The 17460-nt window shown below is 42.0% G+C and overlaps 2 protein-coding genes across 3 annotated transcripts in view; one reads left to right on the forward strand and one right to left on the reverse strand.

Annotated features, from left to right (window-relative positions):
* The window catches only part of akt3b (v-akt murine thymoma viral oncogene homolog 3b), a 52121-nt gene extending 46603 nt beyond the window's left edge, over positions 1 to 5518 (forward strand). Inside the window, exon 14 of the mRNA XM_047364357.1 lies at positions 1825 to 5518. Coding sequence (XP_047220313.1) covers positions 1825 to 1910 — 86 coding nt within the window. The 3' untranslated portion in view covers positions 1911 to 5518. The remainder of the gene's footprint in view (positions 1 to 1824) is intronic.
* A 962-nt stretch (positions 5519 to 6480) lies between these two features.
* Positions 6481 to 17398, reverse strand: pus10 (pseudouridine synthase 10). 2 transcript variants are annotated; one of them, XM_047364355.1, is made up of 19 exons: positions 17250 to 17398; positions 16993 to 17049; positions 16504 to 16638; positions 16086 to 16373; positions 15893 to 15979; positions 15771 to 15805; positions 15564 to 15678; positions 14988 to 15049; positions 14757 to 14802; positions 14591 to 14655; positions 14432 to 14517; positions 14226 to 14351; positions 13639 to 13695; positions 12618 to 12694; positions 8957 to 9012; positions 8736 to 8853; positions 7437 to 7579; positions 7149 to 7248; positions 6481 to 7020 (listed from the first exon to the last, which is right to left on the reverse strand). In XM_047364355.1, the coding sequence occupies exons 3-19, from the start codon at positions 16627 to 16629 to the stop codon at positions 6982 to 6984; spliced, it is 1626 nt and encodes a 541-aa protein (XP_047220311.1). In that variant the 5' UTR covers positions 16630 to 16638; positions 16993 to 17049; positions 17250 to 17398; the 3' UTR covers positions 6481 to 6981. The 2 variants fall into 2 exon arrangements, with proteins under 2 accessions (XP_047220311.1, XP_047220310.1); XM_047364354.1 differs by lacking the exon at positions 16993 to 17049.
* Between the last annotated feature and the right edge of the window lie 62 nt (positions 17399 to 17460).

Genomic DNA, 17460 nt, shown 5'->3' on the forward strand with positions numbered 1-17460 from the left:
TCAATACTTGGTCGGGAATCCTTTTGCAGAAATGACTGCTTCAATGCGGCGTGGCATGGAGGCAATCAGCCTGTGGCACTGCTGAGGTCTTATGGAGGCCCAGGATGCTTCGATAGCGGCCTTTAGCTCATCCAGAGTGTTGGGTCTTGAGTCTCTCAACGTTCTCTTCACAATATCCCACAGATTCTCTATGGGGTTCAGGTCAGGAGAGTTGGCAGGCCAATTGAGCACAGTGATACCATGGTCAGTAAACCATTTACCAGTGGTTTTGGCACTGTGAGCAGGTGCCAGGTCGTGCTGAAAAATGAAATCTTCATCTCCATAAAGCTTTTCAGTAGATGGAAGCATGAAGTGCTCCAAAATCTCCTGATAGCTAGCTGCATTGACCCTGCCCTTGATAAAACACAGTGGACCAACACCAGCAGCTGACACGGCACCCCAGACCATCACTGACTGTGGGTACTTGACACTGGACTTCTGGCATTTTGGCATTTCCTTCTCCCCAGTCTTCCTTCAGACTCTGGCACCTTGATTTCCGAATGACATGCAGAATTTGCTTTCATCTGAAAAAAGTACTTTGGACCACTGAGCAACAGTCCAGTGCTGCTTCTCTGTAGCCCAGGTCAGGCGCTTCTGCCGCTGTTTCTGGTTCAAAAGTGGCTTGACCTGGGGAATGCGGCACCTGTAGCCCATTTCCTGCACACGCCTGTGCACGGTGGCTCTGGATGTTTCTACTCCAGACTCAGTCCACTGCTTCCGCAGGTCCCCCAAGGTCTGGAATCGGCCCTTCTCCACAATCTTCGTCAGGGTCCGGTCACCTCTTCTCGTTGTGCAGCGTTTTCTGCCACACTTTTTCCTTCCCACAGACTTCTCACTGAGGTGCCTTGATACAGCACTCTGGGAACAGCCTATTTGTTCAGAAATGTCTTTCTGTGTCTTACCCTCTTGCTTGAGGGTGTCAATAGTGGCCTTCTGGACAGCAGTCAGGTCGGCAGTCTTACCCATGATTGGGGTTTTGAGTGATGAACCAGGCTGGGAGTTTTAAAGGCCTCAGGAATCTTTTGCAGGTGTTTAGAGTTAACTCGTTGATTCAGATGATTAGGTTCATAGCTCGTTTAGAGACCCTTTTAATGATATGCTAATTTTGTGAGATAGGAATTTTGGGTTTTCATGAGCTGTATGCCAAAATCATCCGTATTAAGACAATAAAAGACCTGAAATATTTCAGTTAGTGTGCAATGAATCTAAAATATATGAATGTTAAATTTTCATCATGACATTATGGAAAATAATGAACTTCATCACAATATGCTAATATTTTGAGAAGGACCTGTAGTTGACATTCTGGATAGTTGTGCATTCTCCACAAGGGAACACTGGAGCTCCAGCTCCATGGCCTTTGGATTCTTGGTCACCTCCCTGACCTAGGCCCTTCTTCACTGATTACACAGTTTTGTTGGGCAGCCAGATCCAGATCTAGGACAGATCCCGGTGGTTCCGAACTCCATCCATTTCTAAATAATATTTGGGATGCTAACAACATTTTCTGTCCTCCCCGATTTTTTTTATTTTTTATACAATTTTTAAAAAACCCTCAAAAATATGTTTTTTACTTTGTCCTATAAGTGATTTTTGTAGATTGTTTTGAAAGAAAACTATGATGAAAACAGTTTTAAAATAAGTCTATAATGTAACTTATAAAAATAGTGTCCCAATAGTTTCTTGCTGCGCTGTACCTTACTGCTGAAGCTCACATCGTCCTTCTGGGTGGCAGTGAAAGGAAAATATGAACCAGCTGATGTCTGGATCTCTTGTGTTTTTCAGATGACGAGGACGGGATGGACGCAGCGGACAACGAGCGACGGCCTCATTTCCCACAATTCTCCTACTCAGCCAGTGGGCGGGAGTAAGCGCTTCGTCCCAGTCAGCCACTATCGTCCCCATTTGTGGCCATTTTGAGGAAAACACGTAGCCATTCTAGGAAAAAAAAAATACCAGTCTCTCCTCTTTTTCTCCTTGTCTGCCTCGTCACAGATGGGGAGAAGTCTTTGTAGGGACTTTAAAAGAGGTTTTTGCACAGTGGGATAGACTTAAGCTGGTCTCCCCACACTAAAAAAAAAAGTCTCCTACATTTTCAGCGCTATTTACTGCAGAAGGCAATGTTTTTGTTATTTATTTTTTTTCTCTTCATCAGTATTAAGTTGTTGAACCCATGATCTTTGCGATGATCTTTTTTTTTTTTTTTTTTGGTCATTTCTGCCCTTTTTCTTCTTTTGACGTTTTTGCACTTGGTTTCGAAGAGCCGTTTTAGGGAACAAAAAACCAAAAATGTTGCCTTATGTGTGCAGATGTTTTGTATCATGCAGACAGGGTGGTTTTGTTGTTGTCTGTTTTTCTTTAGGGAGAGGGCAGCCAGGTTTTGGCTCCTGAGGGATTGCTCTTGGTTGAGGATAAGTGCATGACTCGAGGTTCACTCATTTGGGAAAAAAAAACACTCTCATACATTTGTCATGATGGCACACATCCCTAATACCATGGCAATCAAAATCAGCTAAAAAGTAAAAGAAAAAAAAAAAAGAGTCTGTACCATTTCCTTCATCGCTGCAGTGTCACTACTTTTTTAACGCACAAGATCTACTTTATGGTTCCTTATTCTGAAACACTAAACTGCCGCACAGCTCACTCAGGCGCTACAGAGCACAAGCAGGTTCAGACTCAGCTAAGTGCTCCAGCTTTCCACAACCAACTCACCACTTCCCCTCCTCTTCTGTTTGCTCATCTTCGCTGTAGGAAAAGGGGAATGAATGTTCCCACAGGGAAATGTAGTTTAAAGTATGTGTGTACTGTATGTATGTGGGACGCAGATGCTGCCATAGCACACAAACACACACTCACAACACACACACACCACAAACATAGGTATTTTCTGCTTCAGATCAGACTGGCGTGAGCGGTCAACTCCAGAATAAATCACATTTGGTGTTTTGTGAGACAAGGGTGTAGGGTTCCAAGCTCACCAGCAGGGAGAGTTCAGGCGATACTGCAGTTCTCACAGAGACCAGTGATTTTGAATTTGGTTGTCTTAAGGTGAATCTTGTTCAGAACACCATCAGGATTGGGTCTTTATTTATCACCCTAGAACTAGTTCAATTTAAATGAACAGTATCTAAAGATGCTGAAATCAAGATGTGAGGCAATGACTTTCTAAGCAGCCTGCCACACACCTGAACATGTCACATGGCTTCACTGATTCACAGTAGCTCTGTTCAGACAAACATCCTTATTTTAATAAATCATCTCACAGTTTGCATGTAGCTGCTGAAATCTCTTTCCAGTCACTCGTCTTTACAGCTCGGGTCAGCTCATGTTACTAAATTCAATTCTGTTTTTCTAAACAGGTCTGGACAATTACGAAATGTTTCTTATTTAATAAAATCTCACTTTTTGCGATCTGAGCCGAAAAGTAAAACAGAATGTATAAGTTAGTGGCTGCTTTAAGTTTCATGTTTCTTTGAATATTTAAAGTAGTCACTAAACACAGGATTAGAAGATGCTTTCTGATAATTATCCTGTGTTCCTCGTATCTTCTATGGATGTGTAGTAGGCTTGGGCCTGTATGAGATTCTTGATGTATGTCAAGCTTTAGTAAAATTACCACCGCTGCTCAGTATTTACAGTCAGGCTGTCGGGTAGCCAGCCTGCAGCTCCATAATTGCCAGTGGTGTTAATGTTAAAGTATTGCTTTAATAAGAGTGTGGCGCTCTTTAGTTTCCACTATATTACTGTTCGTGTTTTTCACAGAATTATTTTCAAACAGTTAAATTTGTCTTTCTTGTAAGGCAGGGGAAAGTGTAAGAGCCCTCTTTCAGCCAGCTGCCCAGCAGTGTGCCACAGCAGGTTGAGGGAGAGGCAGTACTGCATAGCTCTCTGCTGCATACAGCTGGAGAATACTTGAGACTGGACTCTCTTTCTCTGGCCTGCCACTAAAAGGACTTTAAACCGTAGATTTTAGCAGTTTTGAAACCAGAGCTTTTAAAACCTTGAAACCGGTAACTTGAAATGTGTTGAAATGCTGGCCTAGAGGGTAAAGCATTAGGAGCAGGGTTGCTTATAATGTGGACTAATCATTTGACACCATTATCTCTGTTTTTTCCCCACTAAATAAATGTACTAAAATGAAAGATTGTTTTTAATGATTCAGAGTGAGATTATGCTGCTGCACTAAAATTGAGTTTATGTCCAGGGTTTTTACGTGTCTTTACCCACGTACCCACCAACAGATTTGTCAGCATCTTTAACCACTCTGTACAAAACATGTCAGATCTGATTTATTCCTGGAGGATACCGCCATTGCAAACATTAGGGTTCCTGCACAGCTCATAATTAACACCAAATATTTAGCTGCTGAAGCGATTTAAGGGAGTTGGGAAGGACACTATGACTGAAGCATGAGAGGTTTTCTGCAGGAACTCTGAGCCGACAGCTGTGAAGCCAACCACACAGCATGTTTTCAGTTTTAATCAAGAGGATACATATTTACACTCAAATAACACAGAGACTGATGTTAATATAAAAAATAGGTGTAAAGAAAGTAAAATTTATCAAACAGATGCAACAGTACACAGCAGGGGGTCCTGGTCCGTCTGTGCTGTCAGTATTATGAAAGAGGTTTATTTACACACATGTACAGATCTGTACTGAGTATCAATGAATCACATATAACAAGAAAACTGAGCCGTGAGACACTCAAACATGATGACTGTGATGACTGCCAGAAAAATGTCTCCAAACATCTTGATGTACATATGCAATGCCTTTTTTTTCCCTTTTTCTTTGTTTTTTGTCCTTACAGACAAGGTGAATAATGCAACAACGGAAAAACATTAAGATTTTTTTTTTTATTTCAAGGACAGTGTTTAACCACTAATTGTTCATTTTTTTTGGGTGAATGAATTTACTTTTTGTCACATAAGGGGGATGTTTCCATGGAGACAAACCCCACCGCCTTCCTCTCATCATCATGGTCCCTGAAAACGACCGACTCCTTAACCTTTTGAGGACATCACTGTACCCATGGAGTCTGCACTGAACCGCCAACGTCTGTTTTATTTCACCGTCTCTGGAAAAAAAATGCTGAAAGTGGGACCATGGCCGGCTTTTTTTCTTTGTTTTTAAACAATGGTGGTTTGATCAGGTTGTTGCAAACTCACTAATCCTTGCTCCCTTCGCTCCCAGTTTTTGTACCGTAGTGTTTGTTTTATTTATATTTGTCATTCTACACAGTGTTATCTTGTATGTTGTAAAAAAAAAAAAAAAAAAAGAAAACAAAAACAGGCACGTCTTGAAGGTCACTGAAAGGTGATGATGGATTAACTGAAGTCTCTTTTTATTCTTTTTGGTTCTTTTTCTGGGATCATTTGCTTGTTTGTTTTCTTACCAAAACATTAGGGCAAGAACCCAGTAGTGGACTTGCATTGCCGTGTTAGTATTTATTTTGAATTAAATTAAAAGAAGTATGTTTCAGGGTTTTTTTTTTTTTTTTGCAGTTGTGACTTTTTTCTTTCATTGTTTTGGATCTTTAGAATAAAAAAATATATATTGTGCATATTCAGCTTATAAAAAAAAAAAAAGATTTGCAGTCAGATGACATACATAATTGAGCTGTTTGGCCAGAACGACCTGAATTATGCATGGCATTCACACCCATGTAGAGAATACATGGGTGTGAATAAGAGGGGGGCAGAGGTTGATTAAATCCATATGCAGAGCACAAGAGAGGTGAAGAAGAGAGTGTAAGCAGGGTAGATCACAATATGGTAGTGAGATCTGCAATGAGGTATGGTTCAGAGATAGTGGGACGTTTGTCCCACTAAACAACTGTGGGAGGTGAACATAAGATTTTCTTTGGGAGAGAAAAAATGTCCATGATTAGAAATAAGTATGACAGAGACACAGTTAAAGTGACGAGGTTTGTTTGGGCATGTGAAGAGGGGGGAGAGTGGATATGTTGAATATGAAGCTAACGGAGGATAAAGGAGATGAAAGAGAAGGCTTATTAATGTTTAGGATGCCAGGGTTGGAGATTGAGGCAGATGATCTGTGTAACAACAGAATAATAGCTGAAAGCATGGAAGCCAAAGCAAGTTCTGATCAGGGTGGTGTTAGCTGTCTGGGCTCAGCAGCGATGCTTTTCTTTTGAACCTGGCATGGATAGGTTTTCCTCCAGGTACCCTTCTTATCCAACTGTGCAAACATGCATGCTAAGATTAGTGATATTAAATTGACCATAGATGTGAGCAGATGTGGCTGCATGGCCCTTAGAATAAGCCCAGCCCCCTGCAACCCTGAACCAGGCAAAGAGACTGAAGACAATGCTTTGGGAATTAATTTCATGCTTTAGCTTAAACTATCTGAGCTTAGTAAAAACGTTCAATCCACATCAGATTTAAGTGAAAGGTAATAACATTTTTCAGGGTGAAATTATGCTGGCACCATAAAAGAGAAATTTATTTTAAGGCTTTTTGGACATATTTACAACATCAACTAAAATACCTCTCTTTAATGATAAAGGAATAACTACAAAACAAGTTGGCTTAAGCAAAAGTAATGAAACACATTTTGACAGTCTGACAGTGCCTGACTTAGATGGACCAGTATGTCAACCTTTAATACATCTTTAAACAGCCCCAGTTACAAAAATGACCTAATTTAAATGTATCACAACAGAACTTTACAGGGCTGGTAAACATATGTTATGAAACTGAAGATACAGTTACATGCAACGTCCACTCGAACAAAAGCTGATCCAGACCCAGAACAGAGCCTGCCAGGAGAACGCCACGTTCCTAATTCCAGATTTTCCAGCCTCCCAGCACCAGTTACATGGGCCAGTTCAATACCACGCTTTCACAGAACCAGTCTGCCCAAAGCTGCACCCCCTGAGGACACGATAAGGCCAGTTTTGGAGTGGGAGGGCATCTTTCACTCTGGTATGGGTGGAGGCCAGTCCACATCCACAGACTGACAGAGGAAACACCAGTTAGGGTCCAGTTAGGCATCAAATTATATAATTCCTGTTTTAATCTGAACAACCCTTTGTTTAACTCATTTTCTACATGAGAAGTATTTCACAAGCTACATTTCCCCACCTCCACATCCAGCTCCAGGATGTCCGCATCAGTCTTCAGCAGCTGACACAGGTTTGGTTTAGTGCGGCCAAAATCTCCATGGACGAACTCCTTGATGTAGCTGTTTGCTGGACATTAAGGAGCTTTTAGTCACAACTTAGAATTCCACAGCTGCAGGAACATCTACATACAAACGGAAGGAAATTAGAAATCTGCTTGTGACGTGTGTGCAGTCTACAATGGTCTGTTTCAGGTCAGTTACTGGAATTGTCACTTTTCTGACAAAGTGGAGATTTGAAGTGAGGATACGTTCCAGCCTGTGTTTTCAGACCAAGGTAGAAGTGATGCGAGTCCTTGTAGCGGGCATTCATGCTGTGGATGACTCTCTGCCGGATGGCCAAAGTCCGTCGGTGCAGAACCCTTAGAGGAGTCTTCTGGTCCAGAGTCAGGTCCTAGCAACACAGAAAGTCGAAATTTATGGCTTCTTGATTGGCTGGGATTAGGTTCTCACCTTGCTAAAGGTGTAGTTTGGAATTTTAAAAGTCGGGTTCCGTTAAAGGCTTATAGGCAGTAAATATGCTACCTTCAGTAGGTAACTCTCTTAGTAGAAATCCAGATTAATCCATCTTGAAGACTGAGGCTAATGGCTAGCAGGAGAGGAGCCTAGACCAAAGTGGACTACCACCTTAAACCATCTCCTGTCTCAAAAACATTCTAGCTGTCATATTTGCATTGGACACAGAAGAAGATAGAAATGGAGGTGGTGCACCATCAGTCGTCTTCCTGAGAGAAACACGTACTGAGAACAGTCAGAATAACTATCTGATATAAAAGTAAAACAAAGTAAAAAGCAATGCTGATTTTTAACACTGCCTTAGTTTTCTGTGGAGGACTTGAATTTTGACATTCTATTCTCAGTACATGTTTCACACAGGAAAACTATTAGAGACGCACTGCCTCTTACCTCCATTTTACATGTAAAAATAATCTGTGTAGCCTAAATAACCACCCAATGTTAACATGACAGCAGTTTAATTGTTCATGAAACAGTGTCAGGATAAACTGCTACGACCTTTTCAAGACTGGAGTTATTTTTAAGATAGCAGTTTGGTCATGGGCTTCTCTGACTAGCTGGATTTATACTAAATACAGAAAGTTATCTACTGCAGGTAAGATATTATCTGCTAATAAACCTTTAACAGAACTTTAATCCAAAAATTCTGATTTGATGCTAGAGCCCTAACGGGTCAACAAGATGACTGAGGTTCTATTTAAAATTCCATTTATTCTACACTGTTTTAGTTAACATAGTTAACACAGTTATGAAAATAAGTGCATACAACAGGAAAACAGTGCGACAACTCATAACACTAATGTTCAACTGCATTAGTATGTCTCTCAGTTGTGCCATTCATATCTAACTTTAAGCATTATTTTACCACCTGGCTCCTTTACTCTTCTAATATTCTGTGAGAAGTGACAACATTTTGAAGCATTCATCGAATATGAAACATAAAAATGCAGTCTTGGTGTGTTAAACCTAAAATTCTCACGCTGCATACAGCGGCCCCTCAACGAGCAGCGAAAGACCAACTGAGCTTAACTCACCTTGATGTCATTGATAAAGGTGATGTCTTCTTTCTCGATGGCCTTCTGAGTCCAGACGAGTGCCGTGTAGGTCTTTGTCTTTTCTTCTTCTCCCACCTTCATTCGGTTCATGGCCTCTCTGCAGTTTACAACAAATAGAACACGGAATAGAGCACGGTTGTCTTTAATTCTCATACTATGAATGTTTAAAGTCCAGTATACAACCGTATCAATTAGCTCACCTGGTTACAATCTGCAGGTCTCTCACTCTGACTTTATCTGAGGACTCGTTTATTGTCTAAAAACAGATCAAACATGATGAAGTGAACACTGCATGCAGTTTTAGCAGCTTTTTAGAATTTTGAACAAGATGTTAAATACAGAAATCAAATATATGAAAGGTTAGGCAGTCCAAAGACACCAGTCTAATGTCAAAAACGATTTTCTATTTAAACTAAGTATCTTCAACATGGTGTAGGTGCAAGTTTATTACTTGTTAAAGGAGATTTTAAATGCATTTAAAATTAAAAGCATGGGCCAATGAAAACAAAAAAAACATTTTTCTTAGAAGTATTTAAATCAATAATAAAAGGAGAAATTTTCAAAATTAAGCATGCAAAAATGCAAAAGCAAACCTAAAGTAGAACAGTTAGGCAGTTAGTAACAACTGAAAGCATTCACACTGTGGAACCTGACATTATGTTTAGGAATTGCAATTTTATTGGTAGCTCGTGAAGGAAAGTGAACACTGTAATAGTTTGTTTATTATTAAGTGATTTTCAACACTTTGGAACATGTGCAGATAAGCTGTAGCTTCTTAGAAAGGGTCATGGTTCAGGGGCATGTGTTCAATGTGTCCTGGTTGGGGGTGGTTCTGTGGAGAGATCCATGTTGTGGTTCATTGGGGGTGGGAGGCTCATGGGGTTGAGATCAGAAATCATTGGGGGGTTGGGACTGTTTCATCCTGGGATGGCTCTGGTTGGCGGGCTCGTTTGAACCAGGTAGACCCATCTTTTGTGCGTGACCCCATTTCCAGAAAGGAACGGGGGTCGTTGGAGGCTGGTCAGAGCTGGGCGTCGGGGTCTGGGGTCACCCGGGTTCCAGCAGTGCCGGCATTTGTCTGGACTGGTGCTGGGGCAGTCTGCTTGTCTCCAACCCCGAAGGAAGGGGACCACCTCCTGGATCCGGGGGCTGGTTGCCCCTCTGGTTTATCGGTACCTGGACCTGAGAGTATAGAGTATATATGGGGAGTGTGAGTGAGTGTATGACGTCCATTGTTGTTTGTCTTTAAGTTGGTCCTGGGCTGCTCCTTGTCCTGGATCAGCTTAGGCCCCCCCATCGAATGTGAGGCCTATTTCCTCCCCGCCACACTCCCTAACAGTGGCTGGTGTATTTGTGGTTCTTGGTGTCTGGGGCTAAGTGCTGTGGTCTGTGCTGGCTCACTCTCGGTGGCTGCTTGCCAGGGCATGGATGGGCCCCTTGGCTCTGTCAGACCTCTGCTTGGCAGCTGCCAGCGGGTGGGCCCGTCGCTGCAAATCCCTGGGGCTTCTGCACTGTGGCTGCTGGATGGTTCCCCAGGGGCTGTCCTCTGCTCTTCTCTCAGGGGGTTGTAGTTGTCCCGGTGGTGGTCCTCCTGGGGTTCCTGTGCTCTTGGGAGCCTTTGGACGTTTGTGGACCCCTGGGTTCTGTGAGGCCTCTGCTTGGAGAGTGATATGTCCCAGGGTCTCTGGTCTCTAGGTCCATGGCTGGATCTGCTCGGGGGTAGACGGCTGCTGGCGGGGCCTATGGGCTCGTTGCTGCAGCTCCCTGGGGCTTCTGCACTGTGGCTACTGGATGGTTCCCCTGGGATTCTCCCCTGCTCTTCTCTGGGGGGGGTGGCGATAGTCCCGGCGGTGTTTCTCCTGGGGCTCCTGTGCTCTGGGGGGCCTCTGTCTACGGCTCAGATCTCCTCCGTATGTGTGTCTCGGATCAAGGGGGGCAGGTCTGTGGCTCCTTACACTCTCTATTGCATATTTTTATGGAGAAACCTTATATATACAAGCGCGATCACACTTATCCCCCAGATGTTTAGATTCAGGTGTTAACAGATACACAGATGTTCCACATTGAGTCGCAGTTACCACTAAATACATCTTGCATTCATTAGCATTGTGCACCTTTCGGTAACATTGCTGCTGTTATGTTTCTGCAGGTGTAGAAGCAGTCTTCTAGGGTGTTATCTTGTATTCTCTTCACTCATTTTTCTCTTCTATTCTTTTCTCCTCTCCCTTTTTGCCCCACCTCTCTCTTTCTTGCTTCTTTTTTCCTTTTCGTTTGCATCTCCGTGTCCATTGCAGTTGAAATAATCCCAAAGCAGTTTCTAATGAAGTTTTTATTTATTTATATATACACACACACACACAGTACAGACCAAAAGTTTGGACACACCTTCTCATTCAAAGAGTTTTCTTTATTTTCATGACTATGAATATTGTAGCTTCACACTGAAGGCATCAAAACTATGAATTAACACATGTGGAATTATATACTGAACAAAAACGTGTGAAACAACTGAAAATATGTCTTATATTCTAGGTTCTTCAAAGTAGCCACCTTTTGCTTTGATTACTGCTCCACACACTCTTGGCATTCTGTTGTTGAGCTTCCAGAGGTAGTCACCTGAAATGGTTTTCACTTCACAGGTGTGAAAGAACACAAGGAATGGACATTAGACCAGTGGAAATCTGTGCTTTGGTCTGATGAGTCCAAGTTTGAGATCTTTGGTTCCAACCACCGTGTCTTTGTGCGGTGCAGAAGAGGTGAACGGATGGACTCTACATGCCTGGTTCCCACTGTGAAGCATGGAGGAGGAGGTGTGATGGTGTGGGGGTGCTTTGCTGGTGACACTGTTGGGGATTTATTCAAAATTGAAGGCATACTAAACCAGCATGGCTACCACAGCATCTTGCAGCTGCATGCTATTCCATCCGGTTTGCGTTTAGTTGGACCATCATTTATTTTTCAACAGGACAATGACCCCAAACACACCTCCAGGCTGTGTAAGGGCTATTTGACCAAGAAGGAAAGTGATGGGATGCTGCGCCAGATGACCTGGCCTCCACAGTCACCGGACCTGAACCCAATCAAGATGGTTTGGGGTGAGCTGGACCGCAGAGTGAAGGCAAAAGGGCCAACAAGTGCTAAGCATCTCTGAGAACTCCTTCAAGACTGTTGGAAAACCATTTCAGGTGACTACCTCTTGAAGCTCATCAACAGAATGCCAAGAGTGTGAGGAGCAGTAATCAAAGCAAAAGGTGGTTACTTTGAAGAACCTAGAATATAAGACATATTTTCAGTTGTTTCACACTTTTTTCTTCAGTATATAATTCCACATGTGTTAATTCATAGTTTTGATGCCTTCAGTGTGAAGCTACAATATTCATAGTCATGAAAATAAAGAAAACTCTTTGAATGAGAAGGTGTGTCCAAACTTTTGGTATGTACTGTATGTGTCTAGTGGAGCATCATAGAGTTAGCCGTAATGCTCCACTTGTGAAAGTAAATCTGTTGGGCTTCTTCTTGGCACTCAGACAACAATTCTGAGTGCCACTCTGCTGAAAGGGAGACGTTAAAAAAATAAAAAGATCACCACACAGTCACAATGACGGGCAGGTTGCGCATTTCCTCAAAGTAGTATCAGCTACAACATTTAATTTCCCTTTGGGATTATTAAAGTATTTTTGAATTACATTTGAATTGAATTAAAGATCAGATGTAAAAGTGTCCCATTTTTCATACTTGCTGTTTCAATAGTATTATCTCACTCTGCATAATCTCGTGCGGGTAGAGGCCAACAGGCTGTCCTGTCCACCAAAAACAGAGAAAGTAGCAACATTTTCTGTACAATTATTTGACATTGAGCACCTCCTGAAGCTGCTTCGTCTCCACTTTGCTGAACCGGGATCTATGTGGATTCAGCAGCTCCATGGCAAATGGACGTCCTGCCAAAGAAAAAGACAATAAAATTTAAAGAACTAAAAAAGCTTCCTGAAGGAATTTTGATGAGGCCTGCCAATTGGAGTTTACCAGCTAACACCATTGTTATTGCTCATTTAGTCCTTGCCTTCTGAATAATAATGGAAAGTTAAAGACAATCAAAAACTAACCGTGGCCCATCATAGATCAACATTGTTCTTTTGACTCAAGAGGAACTTTGAGCCAGCTTTCTTAATATATCCAATGAAGGAGGAATACTTTTATTTTGTAGCTCACCTGTTAGTTTTGTTTTGAAAGGCCATTATAAACCCTCTATCATCACTGGTTTAGGTACATGAGGAATTCTCCTTTGCAGTAAAACGTGTGCAAAGGTTATTTAATTTTGAAAACAAAAATGTCTGTGAACTTTATTTTGAAAGGCCAGCATAATCCCCTTTTCCACACTGGTTGAGGTCAATGAGAATTATAGAACCCAGTCTTGTGACAATAAAACATATGTAAGACGTAGAGTTTTATTTTGAAAAGTTTTTTCTGAACTTTATTTTGAAAGGCCAACAAATTCCCTTTATCACAACTGGATTAGTTCTGTTAGTAAAGTGAAACCTACTGTGGCAACCTAACCTACCTGTTAAATGTTGAGGTTTGTACTCTGAGGAGGATCTGGATAAAGAAGTTGAATTCAATCATTTATTGATTGATGGGGTAGGCCCATTAAGAACGTGTCATTGTGTCACGAATCATGGGAAACTAAGACATCTATTTCTGTTTCATTAGCAAGTTTCATCCAGGAGTACAGATCACCTGGATCTCACTTTAGTAGCCCAGCAGGAACACTCCAAAAACCTGAGCATTCATCACTGGTGTAATTTTGGGAGGGGGTTTCAGTTTGCTCAGGTGGAGCACAGGAGAGATCATTCCATCAAACACAGAAAACCTTCAGGAATCTCACCATTTCCAAGAGTTCGGACATCCACGTCCTCTCTGCCCGAGGAGGAGAAATTAAATCCTGCCACAAAAAGAACAGTTTATTTTTCCAGCACACTGTTTTGTTTGAACTCTCCTGTGTTTCAGAAGTTGTTTAAACTAATGAGTGAATTAAACTCCACTCAGAGGACACGACTAGACATTTTACTGGCTAGGTTTCTCAGGGATGCTGCTGAAGTCATCACTCCCTTTGTCAAATTTATCATCAACCGGAGCATAACAGGTACAGCTCTGAGGGTGTTTAAGAAAGAAAATGTGATAACTTTATTGCAAAAAGGAAGCAAAACCGACTAGTAATCACAGATCAGTTTCAATTTTAAGTGATCTGTCTGAAGCTATGGAAATATGAATACAGGAACAGATCAATGATTCTATATTACGGAACAAGCTGTTATTTGATCAGGCCTGCATGGGTTATAATGATGTCACAAAAATAGGCTCCCTTGAGCCTATCTTAAAATGGGAACACAGACATTTAAGATGATTGTTACTTTATGACTCAAACAAACATCTTGAACACTGATCTTTGGCGACATTATCTGAGGGACTCACCGTCGGCTCTGAAGGCAGACAGGATCGGTGCTGCGATCAGTTCCTCCACAGACGACTCCATCCTCCTCTCTCCGTCGATCACCCAGGGAGTCTGAGGCAGGCTGCGGCAGAACTTGTTATACCTCCCTGAATGTGAGGGAACACCTGTTTTGTTCTCCAGAGTAGAAAATAAGCATGTCAAGAAGGTTCTTATCATCTAGCTTTACCTGCTATGAAGACAGACATGTGAAGACACTGGATGTCCCGAGGGGTGCAGCTGCTGCTCGGCTCTAATGGTGGACTAGGGTAATGTCTTGAAAAATAAAAGAAACATAATAAGCACAGATGTTTCACACAACGCTTCATAGAGAAGATTTATTACTTACTGTAAAAACCTAGCATCAGATATCTTTTCCAGAGCTTTGACCACAGCCATGCGAGTGAACACCGACTACAGACGAAGAGAAAAGCATGGTAGATGAAGAGGAACCAAGCAGTCCCTTTCAAGCCAAGTATATACAGAAACTGGACTCGGGTGGTCCAGGAGTTTACCTGTTTGTTCTTGGTGGGTTTGAAGCAGTCGGGACAGGATTTGGCTCTGGAGGACGGAGAGAACACAGCAAGCAGATCAGAATTCAGCCATCACAACTATTTTGTTTTAGAAACTTCTGTGTAAGTTTGGGCTGAGACAAAGCAAAATGAACCCTTCTGAGACAAGTAGCTCTGCCTTGTCTCTTTGTGCTTGGGGAACATGAAGGATTTTGGAGCTACTTGAGGACTCACAGAAAGTGGCAGTCAGATTCCGTCTCTGGATGAGTGAACTCCACACCGACCTCAAACGGGCTCTGAAACAAAAGAAAAGCTCAATGTGATCACAATAGAAAGTATTCTGCTCTTCATGCCAAATATTCTCTGCTTACTTTTTTCTCCTGTTAGTTTATGTAAACAGCCTCAGTGTCAAAACAGAAAATTTGGCAGAGCTCAAAATTCTAATGCAACAAACGTCAGGGCATTTTCAAGTTTAGGACTTCAACGTAACCACTTAAGTTTTGCTTTTGAGTTTGCCAGACTAACTCAACTAAAAGTTGTAGAGACCTGAAAGTTTAAGATGAATCCTTTGGCAGACCAAACTTTTGAGTCCTGAATTAACCCAACCCTTTTTTTCAGGGAGCAGTGTGCGGCACACAGCAGTGGCCCCTGGGAAGCATTCTCTGGTTAAGGGTCTTGTTCAGGGACCCGGAGTGATAGTCTGAGTTTTGAACCAGCTACTATTTCAACCTCTACAGAATGCAAATGCCCTGCTCTCTTAACAGTTATGAATTCATGAGGCTGCGTTTTCCACGACTGGAAGTCCCCTACCTTGCTAACCACAGCCACGCTCCCAAGCTCTTTTGTGACCAGACCCTGCATGACCCACTTGAAGGCCTCCTTCACCTGGATGACATCATCTTTGTCAAGCACTAAGCCCTTCTCTCTGTAAGAACAAACCAGTCCTTTGACTGTCCAGGACTTCAAACTTTAAACACACTGACGTCAAAATGTTCAACACAACATAAATTCTTTTACCTGACTTCCTTCTTCACATGGAGCCAACAGGAGTGCTGTAGAGTCAAAAATACTACAATAACATCTGATCATTTTAGGATGGAAGAAAAAAAAAAAAGTGTCTCTGTATTACAGGTACTGACCTCTCGCACACAGAGCTGAGCCGGCAGAGAGACAGATAAGACCATGGTATCAAACTCGTAGTTTTGGGCCTTCACCGTCTCAGCAATCTATGAAAACATACCAGTACGCAGGCCAATCTGACAATTGCTGACATTTTTAAAACCTAATAAGTAAATAAAATGAACAATAATAACAAATTATCTCTAAGCACACCTTTACTGCCTGATCTGGGCCACATAAATCCTGCAGGATTCCCAAACAAGCTACACACACATGTGACTCCACATTCCTCAGTGTGACCACGGCAGCAGAGCCTGGTTCTGACTGGACAGTCTGGGTGGGAACCAGCTTAGCTCTTTTACGGGGAGGGTCTTCAACAGTTTCAGACAGTGCTGCATCCTGGGACTTATTATGCTCATAAGTAGAGGTTTGGGACGTTGAATCCTGAACTATGTTGCTTTCCTTCTCCGTAATGAAAGCCTTAAGTTCTTCAAGGGTCTCCTGCATAAAATGAAACAATCAACTACAGCAAGGATGAAATGTCATGTATTGTTGTTTTGGTTAGCTGGGTTGGACACACAAACAAAACCAACAAGAATTGCCAAGGGAAGTAAGCTGAAAACAGCCATACATGCTGTGCTTGTCGATAAGCAGCCTGGATGGTCACGCAGCAGAATCTGAGGACACAGCGGGCACAGCAACCAGCTGACAACAGCTTCTGAATGATGGCTTTATCCTTCTCCTTCAGTGGCAGCATCGCTGTAGGCTGCAGGAGGGGAGGCACATTTATTAAGTTCATCTACCTCATCAAAGCATAGTCATGTGTGAGTCCAGAACTTAATGCAACTGAGAATCTGTGGAAAGACATGAAAATTGAAATTCTCCATTTAATCTGACTGAGCTACAGCTATTTTGCAAAGATCAGGAAAATTTCACTCCAGGCCTTTGTGTCCTTTTCCTTCCACTTCACAATTATTGCATTACTTTGAGTTAGTTTACTGTATAACATCCAACATTATACACTGAAGTTTGAAGGTTGTAACATGACCAAAGTTAGAGATACTTTATATATTAATAAATAACATGAAAGTGGTGAGACGTTAGCATTTTCCATTTTTACCTATTTTAATTGCGTCCTTGTATAACACAGCAGCGTCTAAATGTGTTTACATCATTCCTGCAAAAGGTAAAAGGGTAGATTTATTCTGAACAGATCACATAGGTCTGCAAGATCTGATTTGAGGATGTGCTATAAGAGGCCGAACACGTTTAAAACTCTGATGATTAGCTAACAGTTAGCTTTGGAAATTCATATTTCTAAAACCTGGACCACATACTCGATAGAAAACTCACAACAAAACCCTGAAATGATCCTACCTCAAACAGAGTTTATTTTAGAGACGTGAATAAAAAGAAACCAAACAGCGTTTAGTTTTCAGTGAAGCGATTTCTGCATGTCTGCCCCCTGCAGGCAAAACTAATCAAGCTAGATAAGCACCAGGAGGGCCTATCTGTCTTTATAAAACGCTGTCATTTACTTTTTAAACGCATTTTGATTTTTAAGTATATTCACGTGAAACAGATGTGT

The sequence above is a fragment of the Girardinichthys multiradiatus genome, chromosome 5 (genome assembly GCF_021462225.1).
Source record: "Girardinichthys multiradiatus isolate DD_20200921_A chromosome 5, DD_fGirMul_XY1, whole genome shotgun sequence".
Lineage (NCBI taxonomy): Eukaryota > Metazoa > Chordata > Actinopteri > Cyprinodontiformes > Goodeidae > Girardinichthys > Girardinichthys multiradiatus.

Excerpts from the sequence above, each read along its gene's own strand:
- pus10 (XM_047364354.1), bottom strand. The coding sequence starts at position 16,629 with ATGCTGCCACTGAAGGAGAAGGATAAAGCCATCATTCAGAAGCTGTTG. Across the intron at positions 14,352-14,431 it reads CATGTCTGTCTTCATAGCAG|GGAGGTATAACAAGTTCTGC; the intron begins GTAAAGCTAGAT and ends CCTCACATTCAG. Across the intron at positions 12,695-13,638 it reads TGTCCGAACTCTTGGAAATG|GACGTCCATTTGCCATGGAG; the intron begins GTGAGATTCCTG and ends TTTCTTTGGCAG.